The sequence below is a fragment of the Mercurialis annua genome, linkage group LG7, assembly GCF_937616625.2.
Source record: "Mercurialis annua linkage group LG7, ddMerAnnu1.2, whole genome shotgun sequence".
Lineage (NCBI taxonomy): Eukaryota > Viridiplantae > Streptophyta > Magnoliopsida > Malpighiales > Euphorbiaceae > Mercurialis > Mercurialis annua.
The window spans coordinates 33,324,507-33,349,992 of NC_065576.1; the positions used below are offsets into that span (position 1 = coordinate 33,324,507).

Genomic DNA, 25,486 nt, shown 5'->3' on the forward strand with positions numbered 1-25,486 from the left:
TGTAAAGTTGGTGCTTATCTATAAGGCACAATCCCATTTAGTGGATTCTAAAATCTCAATCTTAGATTGAGTAGTGGAGTAGGATCGTGAGTTGATCCGAACCACTCTAAATCTCTTGTGTCTTTAAATTCTCTTTTTCGCTTTAAAGAATTTAAATTTCCGATTCACAAATCAAAAACCGGTTTTCCTTATAACCCAAAGGGTCTTTCAATTGGTATCAAAGCAAGGTGCTCTTCTTGTTGCTTAATTGCTAGAGCTTTCGATCAAAAATGGCAACCGAAATTTTTTTCATCACTCTCAAACCTTTTCTTGATGGCTCAAATTACAAAGTTTGGAAATATATGATGGAAAATTATCTTGATATGCAAGGGGTTGATCTATGGAGTGTATTTCTAAGGGGATGGACACCTCCATGTGACAAAAATGGAGCTCTTTTGAAGAGACAAGATTGGTCTATAGAGCAAGTCAAGGAGAATGGCATGAATAGAAAAGCCATTACTACTCTCCTCTCCTCAATCTCTAGAGAAGAACAAGGTAGAATTCAACACTTTAATTGTGCCAAGCAAATGTGGGAGACTCTTGAGAGCTACTATAAAGGTACACAACAAGTCAAGGGTAAGAAGCTTGAGTTGCTTCTTGGTGAGTATGAAGGCTTCAAGGGCTTGCCAAATGAAGATGTGGGGATGATGACATCAAGGCTTCTTAAGATTGTTCATAGTCTTGAGCAACTTGGGAAATTCTTCAAGCTAAATGAAATCAATGGTAAAATCCTAAGATCCCTTCCTATTCTTCTATGGCAACCTAAGACTACCGCCATCATTGAAACTCATGATTTATCCACCTTGAGGACGGATGAGTTGATTGGAAAGCTTCTTCTCCATGAGATGTCTTGCATCAAGATTATTCAAGAAGAAATGGCAAGGGAGAAGAACATGGCTTTCAAGGCATCAACAAGTACTCTTTTAGAAGAGAACAAGAAGGAAAGCAATGAGGAAGAACTCTTGAGGCTCACAAAGAGAGTGAATGAGCTCAAGATGAAGGGAAATGGCAATCATGGTAGATCCTCCTCTTCAAGGAAGAGTTCAAAGGGGGGTTCCAAGACTTTTTGGGATGGTGATTCTCAATCGGATGGTGATAGCCACCATGATGCCAACTTGTGCCTCATGTCTTTTGAGGAGGAACCAACACTAGAGCTAAACCCCCAATCTTTTCTATCTTGGGATGGTATGGGTGTTGAATCACATGATGCATGCTTAAATGTTAAAAATGATATTGTTGATGATGTTATTGATGATATTGTTGTTGATGATGCTCATGATGATGATGATGATATGTATAGCATGCTTGATGAACTAGTAATTAAATGTGGTGATTATAAAGCCAAGATGCTATTTTTCAAAAATGAGGCTTCTAAAGCCAAAGATGAAATGATTGTTTTAACAAAAGAATTTCATGAGCTTAAATTGTCAAATAAAGCTCTCAAGTCATCTTTAGAATCTATCCCTAAGCAAGGTTTGAATGTTGATGACTTGCTTAAGGAAAATGATCAACTAAAGAATGAAATTCTTGAATTAAAAGATTCACTTTCAAGATTTCAAAAAGGGAAGGCAAATTTGGATTCAATTCTTGTATCTCAAAGATGCCCAACCATAAAATATGGACTTGGCTATAATCAAAATGCCTCTAGTTCCAATGGGACTAAATTTGTGAAGTCCATTTTGCCTCAAACTTCTTCTATAGAAGTTCCTCCTAAATTGGTCAAACCAATTGAGGCAAAGAAGGTGCATGCTCAAGCTCCTAGGCCTAAGCCATTCTTGGCTCAAAAGGCTAAGAGCAACAAGGGTACAAGACCCTTAAGACATGGCTATGCTTCTCAATATAGTCAAAAATGGAACAAGAAGACTAGAAAGAACTCACATGTTCATGCATCTTAAAATGTCAATTCTTGTGTACATGCTTGTGCTTGTTCTTACGAGACCATTAGAACCAAGCCACCTCAAAAGCAATCAAATGTGAACCATAGAACTCAATGTTTTTATTGCATGCAATATGGTCACATTAATGTTCATTGCTATGTGAGAAAAGTTCAATTAAGGCTAATCCCTTTGAACTATTCAAGCATTAACTTTCAAGGACCCAAAGTTGTTTGGGTACCTAAGTGATTTGCTTTGTAGGTACAATTGATGTCCACTAAACCAATCTCAAATCATAAGGTGGATGATCAATGGAAGCTTTTGGAAAATGGCAACATAGGTAAAATTTGTATCAATCTATATGCCATGTTTTCCAAAATTGTTGTTTTGAGGGGGAGAATCAATTTTTCAAAACTTAATTCTCCAAAAAGTTTTGATATGCTTTAAAACTTTTTTAATGATTGGACTTGCCTTGGTACAATTCAATTGATGAATTATTACCTATTTTTGATCATTTAAATCAAATTAGTTCAATCAATTGAGTTTTAGGCTTGATATGCATATCAAATTAGTGTCTTGCGCCTCAATTGAATGAGAGACTAAAAATTGTTTTCAAAATCTCCTTCAATTAGCTCCTTTGTCCGTGTTCTAAACATGCTTTGATTCTTTTTGTGCTTGACAAAGGGGGAGAAGTTTCCATGAAGTTTCCATGCTCAAATTGCTAAGTTTTTTTTTCAAAATTTCTTGCTTATGCATTATAAATTGCTTATATCTTTTGTGCATAAAGTGAGGGGGAGCCAAAATCAATTTGACTCTTACTTAACTTAGTCATTTTAGCATGTTGATTGTCAAACTCAAAAAGGGGGAGATTGTTGGACCTTTGTCCTTTCAAACTCCTTTTGTTTTGACTTTGACAATCAACTATGAGTGATCTAATCATGTTTATTAGTGTATAGGAACTCATAGGAACAATCGGAAGTCAATTCGGAGCTCTCTAGCAAAAATCGTGTTTTTGAGTAGAAAGCTGTCCAGTAGCATATCTCGCCCGTGATGGATTTCCATCTCGGGGGCGATATATATCACGGGGGCGACGCAAATATCACGGGGGCGATGTTCGAGCTGACAAAACCCTAGTCGACCGTTGGAACGAATCACGGGCGCGACGAACACATCTCGGGCGCGATAAATGAGACCGTTGAAGATCCAACGGATACATTTTTGAAGACCCAATGAAGCATTGACACGTGGCTCTAGCCGTTGAAGGTTTTTGTCTCATTCAAATATCTCGCCCGTGATCCATGCATCACGGGGGCGATATGTGTGCAGAGATCATTTTTTTTGTTTTGTTTGTTAGTGCTTTGTTTGGGGATTGCTTTGGGTATAAATATAAACCCATTTGCAATGTTTCAAGGTTAATGATTTACACACCTTGAAACAACAAACATACATTTTTAAATCACTTAGTTTTGTTGTAGTTTTGGAGTAATCTTGGAAACTCCTAATCATTGTGAGTTAGAGTTTAGCTTTGGAAAAACTCAACCCTTGTAGGTTCTTGATTATCCTTGAAAAATCAATTGTGAGTTTGAGATTATCTCTAAGAAATCTCTTTGTAAAGTTGGTGCTTATCTATAAAGCACAATCCCATTTAGTGGATTCTAAAATCTCAATCTTAGATTGAGTAGTGGAGTAGGATCGTGAGTTGATCCGAACCACTCTAAATCTCTGGTGTCTTTAAATTCTCTTTTCCGCTTTAAAGAATTTAAATTTCCGATTCACAAATCAAAAACCGGTTTTCCTTATAACCCAAAGGGTCTTTCAATTGGTATCAAAGCAAGGTGCTCTTCTTGTTGCTTAATTGCTAGAGCTTTCGATCAAAAATGGCAACCGAAATTTTTTTCATCACTCTCAAACCTTTTCTTGATGGCTCAAATTACAAAGTTTGGAAATATATGATGGAAAATTATCTTGATATGCAAGGGGTTGATCTATGGAGTGTATTTCTAAGGGGATGGACACCTCCATGTGACAAAAATGGAGCTCTTTTGAAGAGACAAGATTGGTCTATAGAGCAAGTCAAGGAGAATGGCATGAATAGAAAAGCCATTACTACTCTCCTCTCCTCAATCTCTAGAGAAGAACAAGGTAGAATTCAACACTTTAATTGTGCCAAGCAAATGTGGGAGACTCTTGAGAGCTACTATAAAGGTACACAACAAGTCAAGGGTAAGAAGCTTGAGTTGCTTCTTGGTGAGTATGAAGGCTTCAAGGGCTTGCCAAATGAAGATGTGGGGATGATGACATCAAGGCTTCTTAAGATTGTTCATAGTCTTGAGCAACTTGGGAAATTCTTCAAGCTAAATGAAATCAATGGTAAAATCCTAAGATCCCTTCCTATTCTTCTATGGCAACCTAAGACTACCGCCATCATTGAAACTCATGATTTATCCACCTTGAGGACGGATGAGTTGATTGGAAAGCTTCTTCTCCATGAGATGTCTTACATCAAGATTATTCAAGAAGAAATGGCAAGGGAGAAGAACATGGCTTTCAAGGCATCAACAAGTACTCTTTTAGAAGAGAACAAGAAGGAAAGCAATGAGGAAGAACTCTTGAGGCTCACAAAGAGAGTGAATGAGCTCAAGATGAAGGGAAATGGCAATCATGGTAGATCCTCCTCTTCAAGGAAGAGTTCAAAGGGGGGTTCCAAGACTTTTTGGGATGGTGATTCTCAATCGGATGGTGATAGCCACCATGATGCCAACTTGTGCCTCATGTCTTTTGAGGAGGAACCAACACTAAAGCTAAACCCCCAATCTTTTCTATCTTGGGATGGTATGGGTGTTGAATCACATGATGCATGCTTAAATGTTAAAAATGATATTGTTGATGATGTTATTGATGATATTGTTGTTGATGATGCTCATGATGATGATGATGATATGTATAGCATGCTTGATGAACTAGTAATTAAATGTGGTGATTATAAAGCCAAGATGCTATTTTTCAAAAATGAGGCTTCTAAAGCCAAAGATGAAATGATTGTTTTAACAAAAGAATTTCATGAGCTTAAATTGTCAAATAAAGCTCTCAAGTCATCTTTAGAATCTATCCCTAAGCAAGGTTTGAATGTTGATGACTTGCTTAAGGAAAATGATCAACTAAAGAATGAAATTCTTGAATTAAAAGATTCACTTTTAAGATTTCAAAAAGGGAAGGCAAATTTGGATTCAATTCTTGTATCTCAAAGATGCCCAACCATAAAATATGGACTTGGCTATAATCAAAATGCCTCTAGTTCCAATGGGACTAAATTTGTGAAGTCCATTTTGCCTCAAACTTCTTCTATAGAAGTTCCTCCTAAATTGGTCAAACCAATTGAGGCAAAGAAGGTGCATGCTCAAGCTCCTAGGCCTAAGCCATTCTTGGCTCAAAAGGCTAAGAGCAACAAGGGTACAAGACCCTTGAGACATGGCTATGCTTCTCAATATAGTCAAAAATGGAACAAGAAGACTAGAAAGAACTCACATGTTCATGCATCTTAAAATGTCAATTCTTGTGTACATGCTTGTGCTTGTTCTTACGAGACCATTAGAACCAAGCCACCTCAAAAGCAATCAAATGTGAACCATAGAACTCAATGTTTTTATTGCATGCAATATGGTCACATTAATGTTCATTGCTATGTGAGAAAAGTTCAATTAAGGCTAATCCCTTTGAACTATTCAAGCATTAACTTTCAAGGACCCAAAGTTGTTTGGGTACCTAAGTGATTTGCTTTGTAGGTACAATTGATGTCCACTAAACCAATCTCAAATCATAAGGTGGATGATCAATGGAAGCTTTTGGAAAATGGCAACATAGGTAAAATTTGTATCAATCTATATGCCATGTTTTCCAAAATTGTTGTTTTGAGGGGGAGAATCAATTTTTCAAAACTTAATTCTCCAAAAAGTTTTGATATGCTTTAAAACTTTTTTAATGATTGGACTTGCCTTGGTACAATTCAATTGATGAATTATTACCTATTTTTGATCATTTAAATCAAATTAGTTCAATCAATTGAGTTTTAGGCTTGATATGCATATCAAATTAGTGTCTTGCGCCTCAATTGAATGAGAGACTAAAAATTGTTTTCAAAATCTCCTTCAATTAGCTCCTTTGTCCGTGTTCTAAACATGCTTTGATTCTTTTTGTGCTTGACAAAGGGGGAGAAGTTTCCATGAAGTTTCCATGTTCAAATTGCTAAGTTTTTTTTTCAAAATTTCTTGCTTATGCATTATAAATTGCTTATATCTTTTGTGCATAAAGTGAGGGGGAGCCAAAATCAATTTGACTCTTACTTAACTTAGTCATTTTAGCATGTTGATTGTCAAACTCAAAAATGGGGAGATTGTTGGACCTTTGTCCTTTCAAACTCCTTTTGTTTTGACTTTGACAATCAACTATGAGTGATCTAATCATGTTTATTAGTGTATAGGAACTCATAGGAACAATCGGAAGTCAATTCGGAGCTCTCTAGCAAAAATCGTGTTTTTGAGTAGAAAGCTGTCCAGTAGCATATCTCGCCCGTGATGGATTTCCATCTCGGGGGCGATATATATCACGGGGGCGACGCAAATATCACGGGGGCGATGTTCGAGCTGACAAAACCCTAGTCGACCGTTGGAACGAATCACGGGCGCGACGAACACATCTCGGGCGCGATAAATGAGACCGTTGAAGATCCAACGGATACATTTTTGAAGACCCAATGAAGCATTGACACGTGGCTCTAGCCGTTGAAGGTTTTTGTCTCATTCAAATATCTCGCCCGTGATCCATGCATCACGGGGGCGATATGTGTGCAAAGATCATTTTTTTGTTTTGTTTGTTAGTGCTTTGTTTGGGGATTGCTTTGGGTATAAATATAAACCCATTTGCAATGTTTCAAGGTTAATGATTTACACACCTTGAAACAACAAACATACATTTTTAAATCACTTAGTTTTGTTGTAGTTTTGGAGTAATCTTGGAAACTCCTAATGATTGTGAGTTAGAGTTTAGCTTTGGAAAAACTCAACCCTTGTAGGTTCTTGATTATCCTTGAAAAATCAATTGTGAGTTTGAGATTATCTCTAAGAAATCTCTTTGTAAAGTTGGTGCTTATCTATAAAGCACAATACCATTTAGTGGATTCTAAAATCTCAATCTTTGATTGAGTAGTGGAGTAGGATCGTGAGTTAATCCGAACCACTCTAAATCTCTTGTGTCTTTAAATTCTCTTTTCCGCTTTAAAGAATTTAAATTTCCGATTCACAAATCAAAAACCGGTTTGCCTTATAACCCAAAGGGTCTTTCAATAATGCTTTAATTATTTTTTCCTTCCCGGTTAACCTCGGATGGCGACTCCATAAATAGTTTTTATAATAAATAAATTAAATTATTCCACTCTCATAAAATGGACGCCTCCAAAACCGTGGGGAGCGAAACCTCGCGGAATCTCCACACCTGTTATCCTGGATACGAGCAGGAGAATCTAAAACTTCTGCATGTGGGCTATTTTCAAGTGGACGTGTTGAAGTTTCCGGAATAAAAGCTTGAACTGATAAATCATGAAGAGAATCACGCAAAATTCCTCCTTTGAATGATCCAATTTATTTTCGATAAATTGATCAACAAGTATCGAAGGCGAGTTTGGAAGTTTAGCTGAATGATTCTTCTCCAAATCAGTTGTAGGAGAAATTCCTCGATTTTCATCATCAGAACATCAAAATTCTTCATCATAATCTGACCCCAAAAAATGTTGATTCCCAAAATACACTGGTTGATCGATTTCAAAGACATGAACTGTAAAATTCAGATCTGCAATTGAAACTGGAAAAGTCTTATTAATCCAGCCATTCACAGTGAATATAAGCACTGAACCAGTATCAATTCGATCCTTCACATAAACTATCGGATGGACTTTCACTGCTTCGCCGAAGCAGTTAGCAATACTGGCAAAAAAATCCGGACACCAAAGTGATAGAGGGATGCCTGAAATTGACGGCCAAGTCATTCGAAGAGTAGGCGTAGTAAATTCAGCTGCTTTGGAAAACGAATAGAAAAAAATCCAACAATTGTTTGGATTTTCCATCTAGAAACAGCATAGCACCCAAAATAGTATCAAAGGTAATGAGAATCAAGCATCCTCCAATTATAGAGATATTATCAAAAATAATATCTTTAGAAACCAGGTAATCCTTTGCATGAAGAATGGATTGAGCTGAGTTTAATTTAGCCACAATAGATCTATCCAACCAATCTGAATTATTCTCCCTTATCAATTGAGGATTTAATGAAAGTTTTAAACTTGTATCCTGAATAGTAAATTCAGAAACAATATCCTTGTGACTATGATTAGAAGAGATCACCTTTGCGAAGGAACTATTATCCCTAAAGGATGGATGAGAAATATTTTTCATTTTCTGCGTAACCTGTTTCGTCGAGGTTTTTAAATCCTTCTGAATTCCATCAGAATAGCGAGAGTGATATGCTCGCTGCCTAAATTGCCCTATATTTATCATATTCAGTTGAGAGAGGATCCAATCAAAATCTGCGTTGACAATAGGTCTGAAAAAACCAAAGTTGCATCCTCGTTCAGTTCATTTCTAAGCAAGGGAAACCTGTCCAAACACCTTGTATTTTGTAAAAGCACCTTCCAAATCAATGTTTTTCCAAATACGTGGGAAGTTTTCAAAGTAAACAACGCGATTGTTGTCCGTATGTTGAGTTCTTGAAAAAGACAATCCTGCAACCATCTATCTCGAATTCTGTTGAGAATCATGCTTGGTGAAGGCTGTCGATAGAGGGTGGAAAGGGTTAGGGCTTATTAGCAGGGGATAATGGTGGTGGAGGGGTTTAGGTTTTTGCATGGATGCGGGTACCAAAATTAAGTTTGCCTGTTTAATCTATCATCTTTTTTATTTTTGCAAAAATATCCACAACTTTATTGAAGTTGATGTGTTAAATAGAAAATAAAGTTAAGAGGTCCAATAGAATACAAAATTAGTTTAGAGGACTCAGAGAATTATAGGGTATAATTTAGGAGTCAAATAATATATTAACCCGTTTAAACATTATAAAAAAGTTAATTAATTTGTATCACCATTGATTAATTATATTATATGCTTTTTAAATATGTATATAACTATTAAAAAAACAAGTTTTTCTTCTATGAAAAAAAATCCAGGAACCTTGTTTATATTAAATAAAGGGTTAATATCATAAAAATTCACCAACTTTACACGTTTTTTCATTTTAATCACGTAGTTTAAATTTTCTCATTTTCATGCACGAACTACCAGTTTTTCTCAAATTCATGCACGATGCTGAAGTGTCACAACTCCATTGGTATAATTTGCTGAGGTGGATGTCATTTTACACCAATAAATGAGTGGCACCTCAGCACCGTGCATGAATTTTGGAAAAAGTGGTAGTTCGTGCATGAAAATGAGAAAATTTAATCTGCGTGATTAAAATGAGAAAACGTGTAAAGTTCATGATTTTTTTTGACATTAACCCTTAAATAAAAGTACAAGGATTTTATTTGTATAAAAATAAAAATGAATAAAAGATCAATTAACCCCATCGACTTGGCACGAAATATCAAATATTCCCAAATTCATCAAATGCGGTAAAAGAAGACAATAGTTTCGAAAATCGGTCAAAAACACCCTTATGACACAAAAAGAGAGTGAGATTAATTTGACCTAATTAACCCTAGCTAATTATAATTAATCTTAATTAACCTTATTTAAAATTATAATTGATCATAATTAATTAAAACTGTAATTAATAAAAAGTTAGGGACTTGTTCTATCCTTTTTCCTCAATTAATCTATTTAAGCCTAATTAAATAACCTAATTCAAACTTAATTCAACTAATTAAACCCTAATTGCAAATCCATTTGCCTCAAAATCAATAAATCAATACCACAAAACACCACTTCCACCGCCATCGGTAATTGGGTTTTAATTCTTCATGCTAGATGTTACAAGCATTTTAACTTGCATTACACTGATCTAACCTAAGTAATCATTCTAAAAAAACGCCCTTCAACCCAACTCACTACCGCTGCCATCATTTTCTCAAAACAAACAAATTCTCAAAATTTACAAAACAAATGGAAAACAAATCTCAAAACTAATAAATAAAGAACAATAAACCAGCAACAATGGCAACATTAGTCTTAGTCTCGTTCCTGCAAAAGTGGTTTGTTCGGTTCGTGGCGACGTTTGGGGCTGCTATGGCTGGTGGGTTCGGTTCATGGCTGCTCGTTGCAATTGTGTGTGGTTGATGCTGCTAGAGAACTTCAGCCGTTTGTGACCAGCAACGAGAGAGAGGATAAGAGATGGGTGTTGCCAGTCGTCCCATGGTGGAGAAGCGGTGTTCTTTGATGCCAAAGATGAGGTGAGGTGGCTGGCGAGGTGAGGTGGGCGGCGGTGATAGATGTAGAAGATGAATAGGTTGGGAAAATTTGATTGAAAGATGAAAAAGGTGTAAAATAACCTTTCAGTTTCTATTTTAAAATTAATATAATTTTTGAAGTTTTAAAATATTAGTATTGTAATTGAAATTGAAAATTCATTAAGTATTATTTGAAGAATGGAATAAAAATTAAGGATTATTTTAAACGTTTTTCCATTTAATTAGGGAGAGTGTATTTCACACACGGAGGTGAGAGTGGGGGAGGGTGCATTTGATCCGGTTTGGCATAATAGTGGACTGAATTGATCCGGTTTTGTGACCTTGGACATATTTGATATTTCGTGCCAAGTTGAGGGGGTTTTTTGATCCTTTGTTCTAATAAAAATATAGAAACTTTATTTTTAAAAAGGATAAAATTACAGAAACTTTAATTTGTAAAAAAAAACTACAGAAACTTAATCGATATATATCAAACCACAAAAGTGAATTTCTATCTTCAATAACGGCAGACGCACTTACTCTAAAGTAAAATAAAAGTGCAGAAATTTGATGTATATGTTTTTTTTAGGAAGGCCAAAGCCAAAGAAATCAACTAGTTCTACACATCATAGGGATGGAAACTCTAGCAATATCTTTCAATAGGTGACATCTGATTCTAGCAGGAGAGACCTCAAAGAGAGAACGCCCTAGAGCGATCAAGAAACCATGATTAGTCATCCAATCTGCGTAACGGTTACCTTTTCTATAAGTATAGCAAATAACCACGTTCCACCTATTAAGAATAGTTCTAATAGCGGTGAAACGATACGTATTTGTGTTGACGTGTTGAACATTCTTCAAAAGGGATTCAACTGCGAGCTTGCTATCCATATCAAGGATAACGTTTCTGTACCCTTTTGTCCAAGCTATCTCGAGACCATAAAGGGCACCCCAAAGTTCAGCTTGGAGCACAGAGCACCTACCAATGTATCTTTTGTATCCAAAAATCCAATCACCATCTTTGTTGCGTGCAAGGCCACCGGAGGATGCATTGTTGTTTGGAGATCGCACTGCTCCATCCGAGTTTATCTTGATCCAATTAAAAGGAGGCGGAGACCAAGCAATGAGACAAGACTTCCTAGGAGCATCAGTTGGCGTCGAAAGGAGAACAGAACGACGGGCCTGAGTCGTATATTTAACCATGGACAGAACCAAGTGAATGATCTCATTAGTGCTTCGATTTTTCCCCTTTGAAAATAAGGTTATTTCGCTGGTTCCATAAACACCAGCAGGTGACTCTGAAAAGAACATTACAATTAAGCTGATGCCGGTCATTATTTGCCTGCGAATTTTCAAAAAACGAGACATTAAAATCGCTATTAAAAAAAGTTGTGAAAGCTTTGGGTTAATCAATTTCTTCCAAACTTCCCTAGCTCGAATGCAATTTCGAAGGATTTGGTCTGTATCCTCTATTTTTGTCATATGCCGTCTTCCTCGCTCGTTGTTTATAAGTAATTTGTTCTTAGCCGCAATCCAAAGAAAAGTTCGGATGCGTTGAGCTTCATGCCACCCCAAATGGCCTTCCACTTGCTGTCCTCCTCGCTCAAATGGTAATTATCCTGCAAATAATAGGCATACCTGACTGAGAAATTTTCGGAGCTGGTCAAACCCTAGTAGCGCCTATCTTCATCATGAGCTACAGTAGGGGGGTTAATGGCAGCCAAATGCAAGAGAACAGTATTCGGTAATAACCCATCCAAAGCTTCCCAATTCCACAAGCCATTAAAACATTATCTCTCACGCTAAAATGAAGAACATGAGCGGGAATTGGAGAAAAATCAAGAAGTTTGAGAGGACCAAGATCACCAATTGTCTTCCCAAAACTTAACAGTAGCGCCATCTCCAACGGCCTAGTGGGTACCGAACAAAACATGATCCCAGATGTGAGCAAGGTTACGCCAGAGTGTGGAACTAGAGCTTCTAGATTTGTAATTATATCCGTTACGAGACCACCTGTATTTATTTCGAAGCAGTTGAACCCAGAGAAGCTCCGGTTCCGTGATAACTAAAAAGGCAATTTTCATAATAAACGCATTATTTTATTTTCTCATGTCTCGAATACCACTTCCATTATTTTCACAGGGAGCGCACATATCCTTCCAATTCACTAAGTTGAGCTTACGAGACTCGTCCGTAGTCCCCCAAACAAAATTGTGAACTGTCCGATTAATCTGTTCGCTATGGCCTTTTGGCAGAGTTGTCGTCTGTTTTGAGTAGCCGGGAATCGACGTCACAACTGATTTTGCCAAAGTAAGGTGGCCAGCAAGAGAAAGCATGCTAGCATTCCAACAAGAGAGTTTGCTTTTAATTTTCTCAACAATATTAGCATATGTGGCCTTAGTAACTCGAGAATTTAATAAGGGCACCCCCAAGGCATTTCCCAAGGTCCGTCGACCTTTGAAAAACCATCAAAGAACTGACGTTAACTGACTGCTGGAATTTGACATTTTTAGAGAAAAAGATCTTAGTCTTGTTCAAGCTAACTTTCAGGCCAGAACTTAAGGAAAAATCGTCAAGAATGGCCTTGACAATTCGACCTTGCTCCTCGCTAGCTCTACTGAATAAAACTAGGTCATCTGAAAAGAATAAATAAGAAAGGTTATGCCCAAATTTGTTCAGTTTAATAGGAAGCCACTCACCATTTTTAACTGAGAGATTAATACGATAAACTAAACGCTCTATGCATAAAACAAAAAGGTAAGGAGAAAGAGAGTCCCCTTGACGGATGCCCCTAAAAGGTTTGAATTCCTGCGAAGGACGCCCATTCCATATAAGACTCATATGTGAAGAAGAAACAGAATGCATTATAACTTTAATAAGATTATTAGTGAAGTATGCGTCAAGAGGAGTATCTGCAATAAATTGCTAGTACAAACGATCATAAGCTTTATCCATATCAACTTTAATAGAAAATTAACCCTCTTTCCCCTTTTTAAACCTCCTGGAGTGGATAACTTCTTGAGCAATAATGATATTATTAGTAATATTACGACCGACAATAAAATTGACTTGCGTGGGACGGACGATGTGCGGAAAAATTGGCTCTAGCTTGCTGGCAATAATTTTAGTAACAATTTTGTAGATTGCCGAAAACAAACTTATGGGTCTAAAGTCCTTGATAGAATCAGGATTGGCACATTTAGAAATCAGGGAGATAATGGTTTTATTAATGAGAGGATCAATAACTCCATCTTTGAAAATATTTAAAATCAGAACGGTATTTAAAAATGTATGTGTTTTATAGTGTAGGGTCCTAAAGTCAAACAAAATGAAAGTGGAAGTATTTAAAAATGTGTTACATCTATAAATTAGGCAAAAGGGCTCAAAAACTACCCACCTTTCATTTTTTTTTCAATAGCACCCTGACCTTGTAATTTTTTCAATAGCACCCTATTTCGTATTTTTGGATTTCAATAGCACCCCGACCTTGTAATTTTGTCAATAGCACCCTATTTCGTATTTTTCGATTTCAATAGCACCCTAAATCATCAAATTAAACTCATTTATCGAGGACTTATTTGAATTTTTTTTAAGTTAAAAGGACTTGTTTAAATGTGTTCAAGTAGAAAAAAGTATAATTTCACCTTTAAATTTAGTTCTTTTGAAAATTTTCATCCTTATAGTAATCAAATCATCTAATTTTCTCAATTAGGGTGCTATTGAAATTGAAAAATACGAAATAGAGTGCTATTGACAAAATTACAAGGTGAGGGTGTTATTGAAAAAAAATTGAAAGCTCGGTAGTTTTTGAGCCCTTTTGCCTATAAATTATGAGGAATTTGCAGAAAAAACTCTAACTTTAAAATTATTTGCACCCAATACTTTAATTTAACAAATTAATATTTTTACTTCTTTATTCTAATGTTTTTAATTGTACTCTAGTTAGATCTTTGTTTAATTGGAAAAATACCTCATTTTGATACCTGCACTCTTTTTTCCTCCTTTTTCTCTTTCTCTTTCTTCTTCCTCTTTGTTTCCTTTTTTCTGCTACCTTTTTCTATATTTTTTTCTTTTTTGTACCATTTTAATGATGTTTCTTAGCAAATTTTATCTAATTTTCTATAATTTATCTAATAATTTCAAAATATAACCCAAACAATAAAAAACACGAAGCAAATAAGAAAGCACAGATGATAAAATCGATCTTATTCGTCTCAAAAAAATTAAAACACCTGAATGTTTTGCAATCACCACCGTCGTAATCTCTTATTCTGGATCTTCTTCTTCCTTTTTCTATCTTTTTATCGGTTAGTTTTCAATTTTTATTGACAATTTTGTGCATATGTTTGAAATTATTGTGAATTGTTTTAAACTTTTTTATTTAAATGTTGGAAATTATATTTTTGAAACTGTTTTAAAATTGTTTGAAACTGATAGGAGTATTTTACTCATATTTAGAGTGTCGTTTCCGCATGCTTTTACTATGTTTTGTCATGTTTTTATGGTATTCCGAAAGTCTTATTGCATGTTTTAGTATTTCAGATACTTGGGAGCATTGCGGAAGTATTTTGGTACAAAAGATGGAAAAGTCGACGAAAGAGAGGCGAAAGCTCATTTGCAATTCTGAAAAGCTGACCCCTCTGCACTATTTGACCAATTTGTATCGGTAGAGGTCTCTAATGATTTTTTGTTCTTCATAAGAGTTAAAGTAAACATCCTAAGCTTTCCAATGGTTCAAGAACCAACTCATTTGGACATTTCTACACCGAGTTATGCAGTTTTGAAGTTTGTGGTCATGAAGTCTGTGAGTTACACGATCCGTGCAAAGCCTTGCTCGATCCGTGCATGAAAGAATGAGAAGCAGAAGTTCCCCAGAAGGTTGTGCATGATTCGTGCACCCATGAGTAAGTTGGGTTGCACGATTCGTGCAAAGGCTTAAAGTTAGAATCGAAAATCTGAAGAAAAGGACAAGGCTTATGCACACTTCCTCTTTTGGCCCAACACTCTTTTATAGGATGTTTTTATTTCCTTTTTTGAGAACACTATAAGTATCACTTTATGTTTCAAATTAGGGTATGGAACATTCATTACTTTTATTCCTTTTGTGTTACCTCTTAAAAATAGTTTAGAATCTCTTTCGAATTGTGTGCTCCATCTTTTCCACCATTGCTGGTGAAGTTGAAGATTTTAAGTTTGATTGAACAAGATCTCTTATTAATTAATGCAAGTTTATTTATTGTGGAATCTTCATTATCTTGTATGAGTTATTGTTCTTCCATTTTACTTAAGGTAACTTTCCCTTACTCCTTAATGTTTAGTGATTTGATTTATTGCTTGTGTTGAGAACTTAGCCATGTGTGGCTAAGCCCCTTGTTAGGGGGTTGGTATGATAACCTAGGGTTGTATGATTGGTTGGTTCATAGTGTTGTATGCTTATGTTTTACTCCTATTGCTTATTGCTTGTTTAGGATTAGCTACCCTAATCATGTTTAGAGTTTGATTAATACACCGAGAGGTGGTTGATTAGATTGACTAATAGGATTAAAAATCTAGGTTTTAGAGCTCCACGAGAGTGGGTTTGAACCTAGGTGGCCCTAGAGTGGATTGACTAATCGCTAGTTAATGATTTGATTTTGCCGTGTAACACGAGAGTGAGCTTGGTATTGATTAGATGATTAGGTAGCGGTTTTTTCATTCTTTGAGGCTCGAGAGAGCGGGAATGATGTTTTAGAACTCGCTCGGTCCTTAGCAACTTCCAATTTGACCAATCATGAAATGCATAACCTAGGTGGGATTACCAATCCCTTGATGTCACGACCCAAATTATTGAGCCGAGACCGGCGCTAGGGAATGGGAGTGGTTGCTCCGAAACCCGTAGCAAGCCTAAAACCGTTATAAATTTTTCGCGATTAAAACATATTACTATATACAATACGTTTTCAGAAATCTTCTTTAAATAATATAATTCAATTATTAAAACATCGGATTTCTTTTCTGAAAACATTCGCGAACAAATTCTTAGAAACCAGGGTCTTACCGAGCGATATCTCATATCCAGCACCGCCCTGTTTCTGACCACAAACATAACCAATTCCTCTTAAGGCAATTGGTACACAATTCAAACGAATAAAACGCCATCTTTATAAACAACTTACTTATATAATTATATCAGAGTTTACTTTTCAAATACCGTTTGAAATTAAATCATACACCTAATACTGACACCTACTGACTACTGCAGCTCTATAAAACTTGTACTTTGTGTAAGCCAAAAGGCTGCCAACACAAAGGAGATGGTCTGTCTGATCCGACTCCGGTCACCTGAAAGGAAACACTGTGAGGGGGTCAGTATTTTGGGAAATACTGAGTGAGCTTGCAAGTTACTAACGGTATTAATATAAAAACATAACATCGCATCTCAAGAAAACAATAGTATAAAACATATAAACATGTATTTGATCCGTACGAAACTAATATCCTAGCATGCGACACATCTTTCGAATAATCATATATCATTCAACCCAATCGTAAATATCAATTGCGAGTCCAACTCGCTGGTGGCCCAGCCACTAGATACGGGGACTTCCAGGCTACACCGTAGCCGAGTTCACTCTGCGTATCGAAATCATAACTCAATCGTAAATATCATATTCATCAACAGCTCCCAGCTGTGTCAAGTCATTTCTCAATGCAAACATACTAGACTGACTCGATACTGGTGATCACACAGCCTATTGACACCCAATAGGTAGCTAGTTTCTTCGGATCGCATACTAGTCTTTTATATATAAACTTGATAAAACATATAACATCTCAATCAATCATATATAATGCGATGCGTATAAACAATATACGTATATATATGAAATTAACTTTTATATTAATAATACGCGAAAGTAAATTTGCCACTCACAGTGACCGCTATTCCTTATATCCAAACGTAAGCTCCTGGAGACTGGTCCGTCAATCCTCGTCGAGCTTCTTGGTTCGTTATACTCGTAGTCCGTTACATCTATCATAGGATTCTATCGTTAAAACATATACTTAGAGAATCCTATTCTTAAAAACTGCACTAGATACCTAACACGACAAAAGCACGAAACATAACCGTCGTGCTCTAAACATATCTTTCTCTGCAGATATCTATTCATATCTTGATTACTTATCATGCTAATGTTCATTGCTATAATTTCTTTGTTAATATTCATTTTAAGACATTAGTCAGAGTTCTACACCCGTATCATGCCATCGGAAGCCAGTTTTCGCTCCCGGAAGTCCCAGGGAGGTCACAATCAAAGTAGGGCACGTCGTGCCAGCTTGGCACATCGTGCCCTTCACTGGTGCACGTCGTGCACCCTTGTGGTGCACGTCGTGCACCCCTGTGGTGCACGTCGCGCACCAGCACGACGTGCTGAAGTGCAGCACGTCGTGCGCACTTTGGAAGCAGCGGTTTTGAGGCTCCTAGACCTTTTTCAAAGCCCCAAATTACTCCAAATTCATTCCAACACATACCTAGATCATTTAAACACATTATTAACACTTTTATCACTTCGAAATAAACCGTAAACGTCTCAATTCCGACGTACGCGATTCGAGCGTAACATTTTCGTTGAGACAGCCTATAACCTCAACTTTTAACATCCAAATCAGCAATATTACCTTGATATGATGCTTAGGATTGATAGACAATCCTTTCCTCTTTCCAACGCAACGAGAATCGCTCAATTCCGAGTCCGAACGAAGAAATTATGCCAATCGCAAGTCCGCTCGCGTCGCGAGGTTATGTCGCACGTCGTGAGACCTTGTCGCACGTCGTGCGACACCATAGAACAGCCCCAAATATCATCCCGACATCCCTAACTCATTCCGACATGTTTCTACATCAATATAACACAATATTCAACTCAATAATCATCAAAAACGTCAAAAATAACGTGACTACAGTTGATACGATTCGATCTCGACATGGCAGCCCTATATTCTTCAATTTCAGCAACTAAAACGTCAAGCTTACCTCGATTTGAAGCTTAACAATGATAGAGAATTGAATTCTGGACGAATCGATATAAAGAACTCGCGATTTGGACGAGAAACGGCGAAACCGCGACGGATCGCATTTGATCGTCGAAACCTTCTGTAGGTTTCTTGTTTCTCTGATCACTTTTCCCCTTTTCCTTATTCATAAGGAAAGAAACATATATATCTTGGTTAACTAGCCACTTTGGTCCTTCATTTCTTTAATTTAAACCATTTCTCTTTTAAACTTTCTAATTTAACTAAATGGTTTAATTATCCTTTTAATTCGATTATTTACGTATTATTTATATCCGATAAATAATACTAACTCAATATTTTATTTTTCCGTCATTAATCTTCAAATTGCTATTCTCTAAGCTTAATTGGCTAATTTACACTTTAGCCCTTGAAACTTTTCAAAAGTTACAATTTAGCCCAAACGCATCCGCGTCCAAATTTTTAAAAGGTCTCCGATTGACCCGAAACTTTTACCACATATATTATAAAACATTTCGCGGACCTTGGCGAAATAATTTCCATTTTTATCTCAAAGTGGCTAAATTACCACTTTGGTCCCTATACTTTATTTTGGGCTTTTCTTAACACTTTTCCTTTTAATTCCAATTTACAACTATCATATGATATTAATAACTTCGTCGTTAACTTTCCGAAACCGACCTACTAACATTATGCATTTTAATCTTTATCAGAAATCTTTCTGATATCGCCACTCCGGCGAATCCAAACTGTACACGTGGTCCAATTAGTTAATTAATTATTTTGGGGTATTACATTCTTCCCCCCTTATAAAAATTCGTCCTCGAATTTTCATATACTTTTCTTGACTTATCTTAAACTCTTAACATCTTGAATTCCCTTCATGATAGGTACACCGTGTTCATTTCACGACGCCTATTGGTGCGTGAAGTTATCATTTCAGTTATGTACTTCCTGTACAATAGCGTCATTCATCATTGACGATCTTCATGTTACCACCTTCTTCTATCGTGATGTCAGGTGTATTTTGATGCCTCGTGATCCCTTATCTTTAATCTCTTCGTTTCGATCTTATATACATGACACTTTCATCTGTTCCTTGTTGAGTGATGTAAACACTCAAATGATCCGTACTTCGCTACTTGCGTAGTCTCTTTCGTACTGCTGTTGTCACCATCTGATTACTATCCGTCGTGGTGTTGGGAACTTAATCCCATCATCCGCTATCCTTGTATATCTTATATACTTATCTTATGCAACTTCATCCTATACTATTGTCGTTTATCAACTGTCGTATATGAGATATTTCTCATGATGCATCCGTATAATGTCTTTGCTTTCCCTGCAAGGACTTACTTGATCTTCTTCTTTTTATGTTCTTGTACCTTACGTACTACTTCCTTTGTCGTATCCTCGTTGACTTACTTCCTTTTCCCTAAATGCAATGCACTAAACATTGAAATTTCTTACCTCTTTTTACTTCTCATCATTCTGTTTCATCTTTCATTCGTTACATTCTTGGATAACTGTCTTTATTATCCCGTCCTCTATTCTACTTTACGATTATTGCTAACATCTTTTAAAGATTGTTAGTCTTACGTGATGTTTCTTTATACCACAGACACTTGCACATTACTGCTTGATATCCCATAAAAAGAGATGTTTAATCTTTGTGTGAACCTTCTTGGTTCAAGCGTAGCTGTTATGCATACGATCTTTGTACTATGGGGACAACAATTGTCGTCATATTGGAGCTCCACTCTTGATCTATTTGGTGTATCTCGTTTACTCACTTCTAATGAAAATCATTAATTCTTTCAACTCTCGTCGTTGTGTGTTGCTTTTGACAGTGTCATTACTGTCGTCATCCCTACTTATCGCATATATGTTTCACCAATCTTCAATTCGTCAATCTACTCTCTTACTTATCCAATTTCTCTCTGCACTTTTTGCGAAGTTCTTTGCTTATACGTATTATGAACGTAAACATTGTTTACGATGTTCATACCATACTGATCCTTATGATCATTTCGATATTCAAATCCTTATTGCCGTATTTGGCACGTACAATCTCTTCATATCAATCTCCTCTTGATATCAATTTCTCCTTTACTTTTTCGTTTTATCTTATCTATGTTCTTCCTTCTTTCGTCGTCTTCTTAACGTTGATCGTATTACGACCTTTAAGGATGCTTTTAGCATTTATCATTATATTTCACTATTCTTTTTCCGTTCTTCCTTTCAACATTGTATCTTAGTTTGACCTTTCTTATGTTCCATATTCATGTTCTTATCACAAGCCTCGTTTGTCTTCTATTGCATTCTTATTATTCTTCTTCATTATACTTTGTATCTCTTATATTTCTTATTTTAACATCTTTAACCTCGACTATCAATAGAGGTTTGCAATCTATTTCCTTCGAATTACTCGATATGTTACGCTCTCGACTACGCACATATACACTTATTGTACTCTTACTGACAGTTTAACTGTCAGTGGATCCAATCCTATGTCTCTATCCTCTTTATTCTTCTTTGTTTCTATATATCCGCGACTACATAGAATTCCATTTCTCTAATCTACTTGTCAACTCTCCACGTGACTTTTCTCTTTTCTTTTCCTCGATCACTCTTATCGAGTTCCTTGCGACATACGCAGGTTATTCGTACTTTATTAATACTTATTACCTTAACTGATCTCTTACTATCCATGACTTACTTTTGAATCCTTATATCTTATTATGCATACCTCATTCCTCCTTCCACATGGTTACTCTCCTGTAGATATCTTACTTCTACCTCTTGTCTTATATTTCGATCTATCTGGCGTTACTTTCTTTAGTATAGCCCAGTTCTGACATTAAGTCTCTTCTTTACATCCTTTCACGCATTTCAATACTTGAAGTTTCAATCACATACAAAACAGGTTATATAATGTATTTTAATCCTTCATATAGTGTTTACGTCTTTACTAAAGGATTACTATTAATTCTCCAAATCGATCGCACTATGCATTTCACCTTTTAATCATTCGAGCTTAAAGCTTGAGACTCTACACTTCACATACGTTCGTTACGTTTATACCTTTCTTGGTTTACTAATCCGCTTCATAGTTACAATCTTGTAATGAAAGTTCCAACTCCTAATTCACTTATTGCAGCACTTATCGTTTATCTCCCTTTCCATTTGCTTTCATGTGGGATTAATGTTGGCAATACTTAGCTGATCAACTCTCATACTTTATACCATTCAATTCCACACTCCGTACTTTATATTCTTGTCACATGTCTTCTTAGCTCGTCGCTTTTATCGACATATAACCATTATCGATATTCTTATGAAATCTACTTCACGTTCTCGGTTTGTCGATCGTAATGGTTAACACTTAGGTTACCGTCTTAGGGACATCGTGTCCCAGTGTCAACTTGATCCACCGGTTTGATAAAGAGTTGTCACGATCTTATTAAACCTGACGACTTTCTAACATTACGTACTATTCATATTATCCTTTCATAAGGGTAATCTTCTAGCTTCAGGGTGTAAACTGTGAGTCTATTTCTATGCTCGACTATCCTCTTTCTTACTTCTATGGTGTGGTAGTATGATGCTCTAATCACTTCGTTTAAAGATAGGAATATCCCAGTTCATCGTTCGATTAGTTACATTTTGCTACTCACATACATCTTACCATTCGCTTCTCGTATATAAACTTCTTTCTTATTATATACTTCTTCCCTTATATCGTAGTTTAATATCTTTGACGTCCTGTCAAAGAGATACTTACTTTCTAGCTTACCACTAATCTGGTACGCGTCACTTTCCAATACATCTGCAATTTTTAGCTATATTCTAGCTCGTTAACTCGAAACTAAGTTCATATCCTAAAGGCATAACTCCTATGTTCTCGCAACTATACGTATTCAATCTTCTCGTGGCCTTGATCGTAGCTTGCTCGCGAGTACTTCACTTCCTTCACAGAGTTATGGTCTAGGTATACTTACATAAAAACAAAACTCTTTGGAAACTTTCTCAAATAAAACATCTCATTTCGAGATTTAAATCAAAATTCCATTGAAACTTTAGCAAAATTGTGCACTAGGGTGATGACGTCTCTCATCCCCAAAGAGTTGCCACAGCTCACCTTTTGGTCTGAGCGTAATGCATATGATGCATGTACTATTAATGCATGTCTTCATTGATTATTCTTTCATTAATAATGTATGTAGTGATGCACTTCTATCAATGTCGTGGCAATCATACATTTCTATATCGGGTCTAGGCACAATTATGCTTTCAAAATTGTTAAACAAATAACTTTTTTTTTTTTTTTTTTTTTTAAAAAAAAAAATTATAAACATCGAGTTTTGTAAGTTCTCTAGACCTTCAAACTCTGTATCCAGAAAGTTCTTCAACTTCTGCCACTTTACATTCCTTCTTCATACTCTTCCCAAAGTTTCGATTGATCGAATTCAATAGCATCTCTTACGTTATAAGATGCTAAACACACATACATACATATCATCAAATCACATTCACAACAATTATACTTTAGTCATAGGAGGCAACACCTCTCCTAGAAACTTCATTTCAAAAAGCATATCTTATATGCATGTCTCATCAAAACAACATATGCGTATATATCTCGTATATACGTGTCACAAAAACACATAAGTATTTCACAAATCAATCAATTATACTTATCGTAAAACAACAATGCAAACTACTTGGATCAGACAGAGCTCAACTCTATAGCTGCAGTAGTTCCTAGGTCACTTAACTGACAAAACTTATATTAGCAGAGGTAACTGGACCAACTGCTCTGATACCACAATTGTCACGACCCAAATTATTGAGCCGAGACCGGCGCTAGGGAATGGGAGTGGTTGCTCCGAAACCCGTAGCAAGCCTAAAACCGTTATAAATTTTTCGCGATTAAAACATATTACTATATACAATACGTTTTCAGAAATCTTCTTTAAATAATATAATTCAATTATTAAAACATCAGATTTCTTTTCTGAAAACATTCGCGAACAAATTCTTAGAAACCAGGGTCTTACCGAGCGATATCTCATATCCAGCACCGCCCTGTTTCTGACCACAAACATAACCAATTCCTCTTAAGGCAATTGGTACACAATTCAAACGAATAAAACGCCATCTTTATAAACAACTTACTTATATAATTATATCAGAGTTTACTTTTCAAATACCGTTTGAAATTAAATCATACACCTAATACTGACACCTACTGACTACTGCAGCTCTATAAAACTTGTACTTTGTGTAAGCCAAAAGGCTGCCAACACAAAGGAGATGGTCTGTCTGATCCGACTCCGGTCACCTGAAAGGAAACACTGTGAGGGGGTCAGTATTTTGGGAAATACTGAGTGAGCTTGCAAGTTACTAACGGTATTAATATAAAAACATAACATCGCATCTCAAGAAAACAATAGTATAAAACATATAAACATGTATTTGATCCGTACGAAACTAATATCCTAGCATGCGACACATCTTTCGAATAATCATATATCATTCAACCCAATCGTAAATATCAATTGCGAGTCCAACTCGCTGGTGGCCCAGCCACTAGATACGGGGACTTCCAGGCTACACCGTAGCCGAGTTCACTCTGCGTATCGAAATCATAACTCAATCGTAAATATCATATTCATCAACAGCTCCCAGCTGTGTCAAGTCATTTCTCAATGCAAACATACTAGACTGACTCGATACTGGTGATCACACAGCCTATTGACACCCAATAGGTAGCTAGTTTCTTCGGATCGCATACTAGTCTTTTATATATAAACTTGATAAAACATATAACATCTCAATCAATCATATATAATGCGATGCGTATAAACAATATACGTATATATATGAAATTAACTTTTATATTAATAATACGCGAAAGTAAATTTGCCACTCACAGTGACCGCTATTCCTTATATCCAAACGTAAGCTCCTGGAGACTGGTCCGTCAATCCTCGTCGAGCTTCTTGGTTCGTTATACTCGTAGTCCGTTACATCTATCATAGGATTCTATCGTTAAAACATATACTTAGAGAATCCTATTCTTAAAAACTGCACTAGATACCTAACACGACAAAAGCACGAAACATAACCGTCGTGCTCTAAACATATCTTTCTCTGCAGATATCTATTCATATCTTGATTACTTATCATGCTAATGTTCATTGCTATAATTTCTTTGTTAATATTCATTTTAAGACATTAGTCAGAGTTCTACACCCGTATCATGCCATCGGAAGCCAGTTTTCGCTCCCGGAAGTCCCAGGGAGGTCACAATCAAAGTAGGGCACGTCGTGCCAGCTTGGCACATCGTGCCCTTCACTGGTGCACGTCGTGCACCCTTGTGGTGCACGTCGTGCACCCCTGTGGTGCACGTCGCGCACCAGCACGACGTGCTGAAGTGCAGCACGTCGTGCGCACTTTGGAAGCAGCGGTTTTGAGGCTCCTAGACCTTTTTCAAAGCCCCAAATTACTCCAAATTCATTCCAACACATACCTAGATCATTTAAACACATTATTAACACTTTTATCACTTCGAAATCAACCGTAAACGTCTCAATTCCGACGTACGCGATTCGAGCGTAACATTTTCGTTGAGACAGCCTATAACCTCAACTTTTAACATCCAAATCAGCAATATTACCTTGATATGATGCTTAGGATTGATAGACAATCCTTTCCTCTTTCCAACGCAACGAGAATCGCTCAATTCCGAGTCCGAACGAAGAAATTATGCCAATCGCAAGTCCGCTCGCGTCGCGAGGTTATGTCGCACGTCGTGAGACCTTGTCGCACGTCGTGCGACACCATAGAACAGCCCCAAATATCATCCCGACATCCCTAACTCATTCCGACATGTTTCTACATCAATATAACACAATATTCAACTCAATAATCATCAAAAACGTCAAAAATAACGTGACTACAGTTGATACGATTCGATCTCGACATGGCAGCCCTATATTCTTCAATTTCAGCAACTAAAACGTCAAGCTTACCTCGATTTGAAGCTTAACGATGATAGAGAATTGAATTCTGGACGAATCGATATAAAGAACTCGCGATTTGGACGAGAAACGGCGAAACCGCGACG

General features: G+C 36.5%; 2 protein-coding genes across 2 annotated transcripts; both read left to right on the top strand.

Annotated features, from left to right (window-relative positions):
* Positions 1-269: 269 nt before the first annotated feature.
* Positions 270-1,934, top strand: LOC126657056 (uncharacterized). Its single transcript, XM_050351680.1, has 2 exons — positions 270-1,224; positions 1,381-1,934. Exons 1-2 carry the CDS (start codon positions 270-272, stop codon positions 1,932-1,934), a joined length of 1,509 nt encoding a protein of 502 aa, XP_050207637.1.
* A 1,856-nt stretch (positions 1,935-3,790) lies between these two features.
* LOC126657057 (uncharacterized) lies at positions 3,791-7,493 on the top strand. The gene is made up of 4 exons (XM_050351681.1): positions 3,791-4,745; positions 4,902-5,440; positions 5,696-5,774; positions 7,423-7,493. The coding sequence occupies exons 1-4, from the start codon at positions 3,791-3,793 to the stop codon at positions 7,491-7,493; spliced, it is 1,644 nt and encodes a 547-aa protein (XP_050207638.1).
* The last annotated feature ends 17,993 nt before the right edge of the window (positions 7,494-25,486 follow it).

Bases quoted from the DNA above. Each gene is read 5' to 3' on its own strand.
- LOC126657056 (XM_050351680.1), top strand. From the start codon at position 270: ATGGCAACCGAAATTTTTTTCATCACTCTCAAACCTTTTCTTGATGGC. The intron at 1,225-1,380 runs GTATGGGTGTTG...GTGATTATAAAG, and splicing joins ATCTTTTCTATCTTGGGATG to CCAAGATGCTATTTTTCAAA.
- LOC126657057 (XM_050351681.1), top strand. From the start codon at position 3,791: ATGGCAACCGAAATTTTTTTCATCACTCTCAAACCTTTTCTTGATGGC. The intron at 4,746-4,901 runs GTATGGGTGTTG...GTGATTATAAAG, and splicing joins ATCTTTTCTATCTTGGGATG to CCAAGATGCTATTTTTCAAA. The intron at 5,441-5,695 runs GTTCATGCATCT...TTTGCTTTGTAG, and splicing joins AGACTAGAAAGAACTCACAT to GTACAATTGATGTCCACTAA.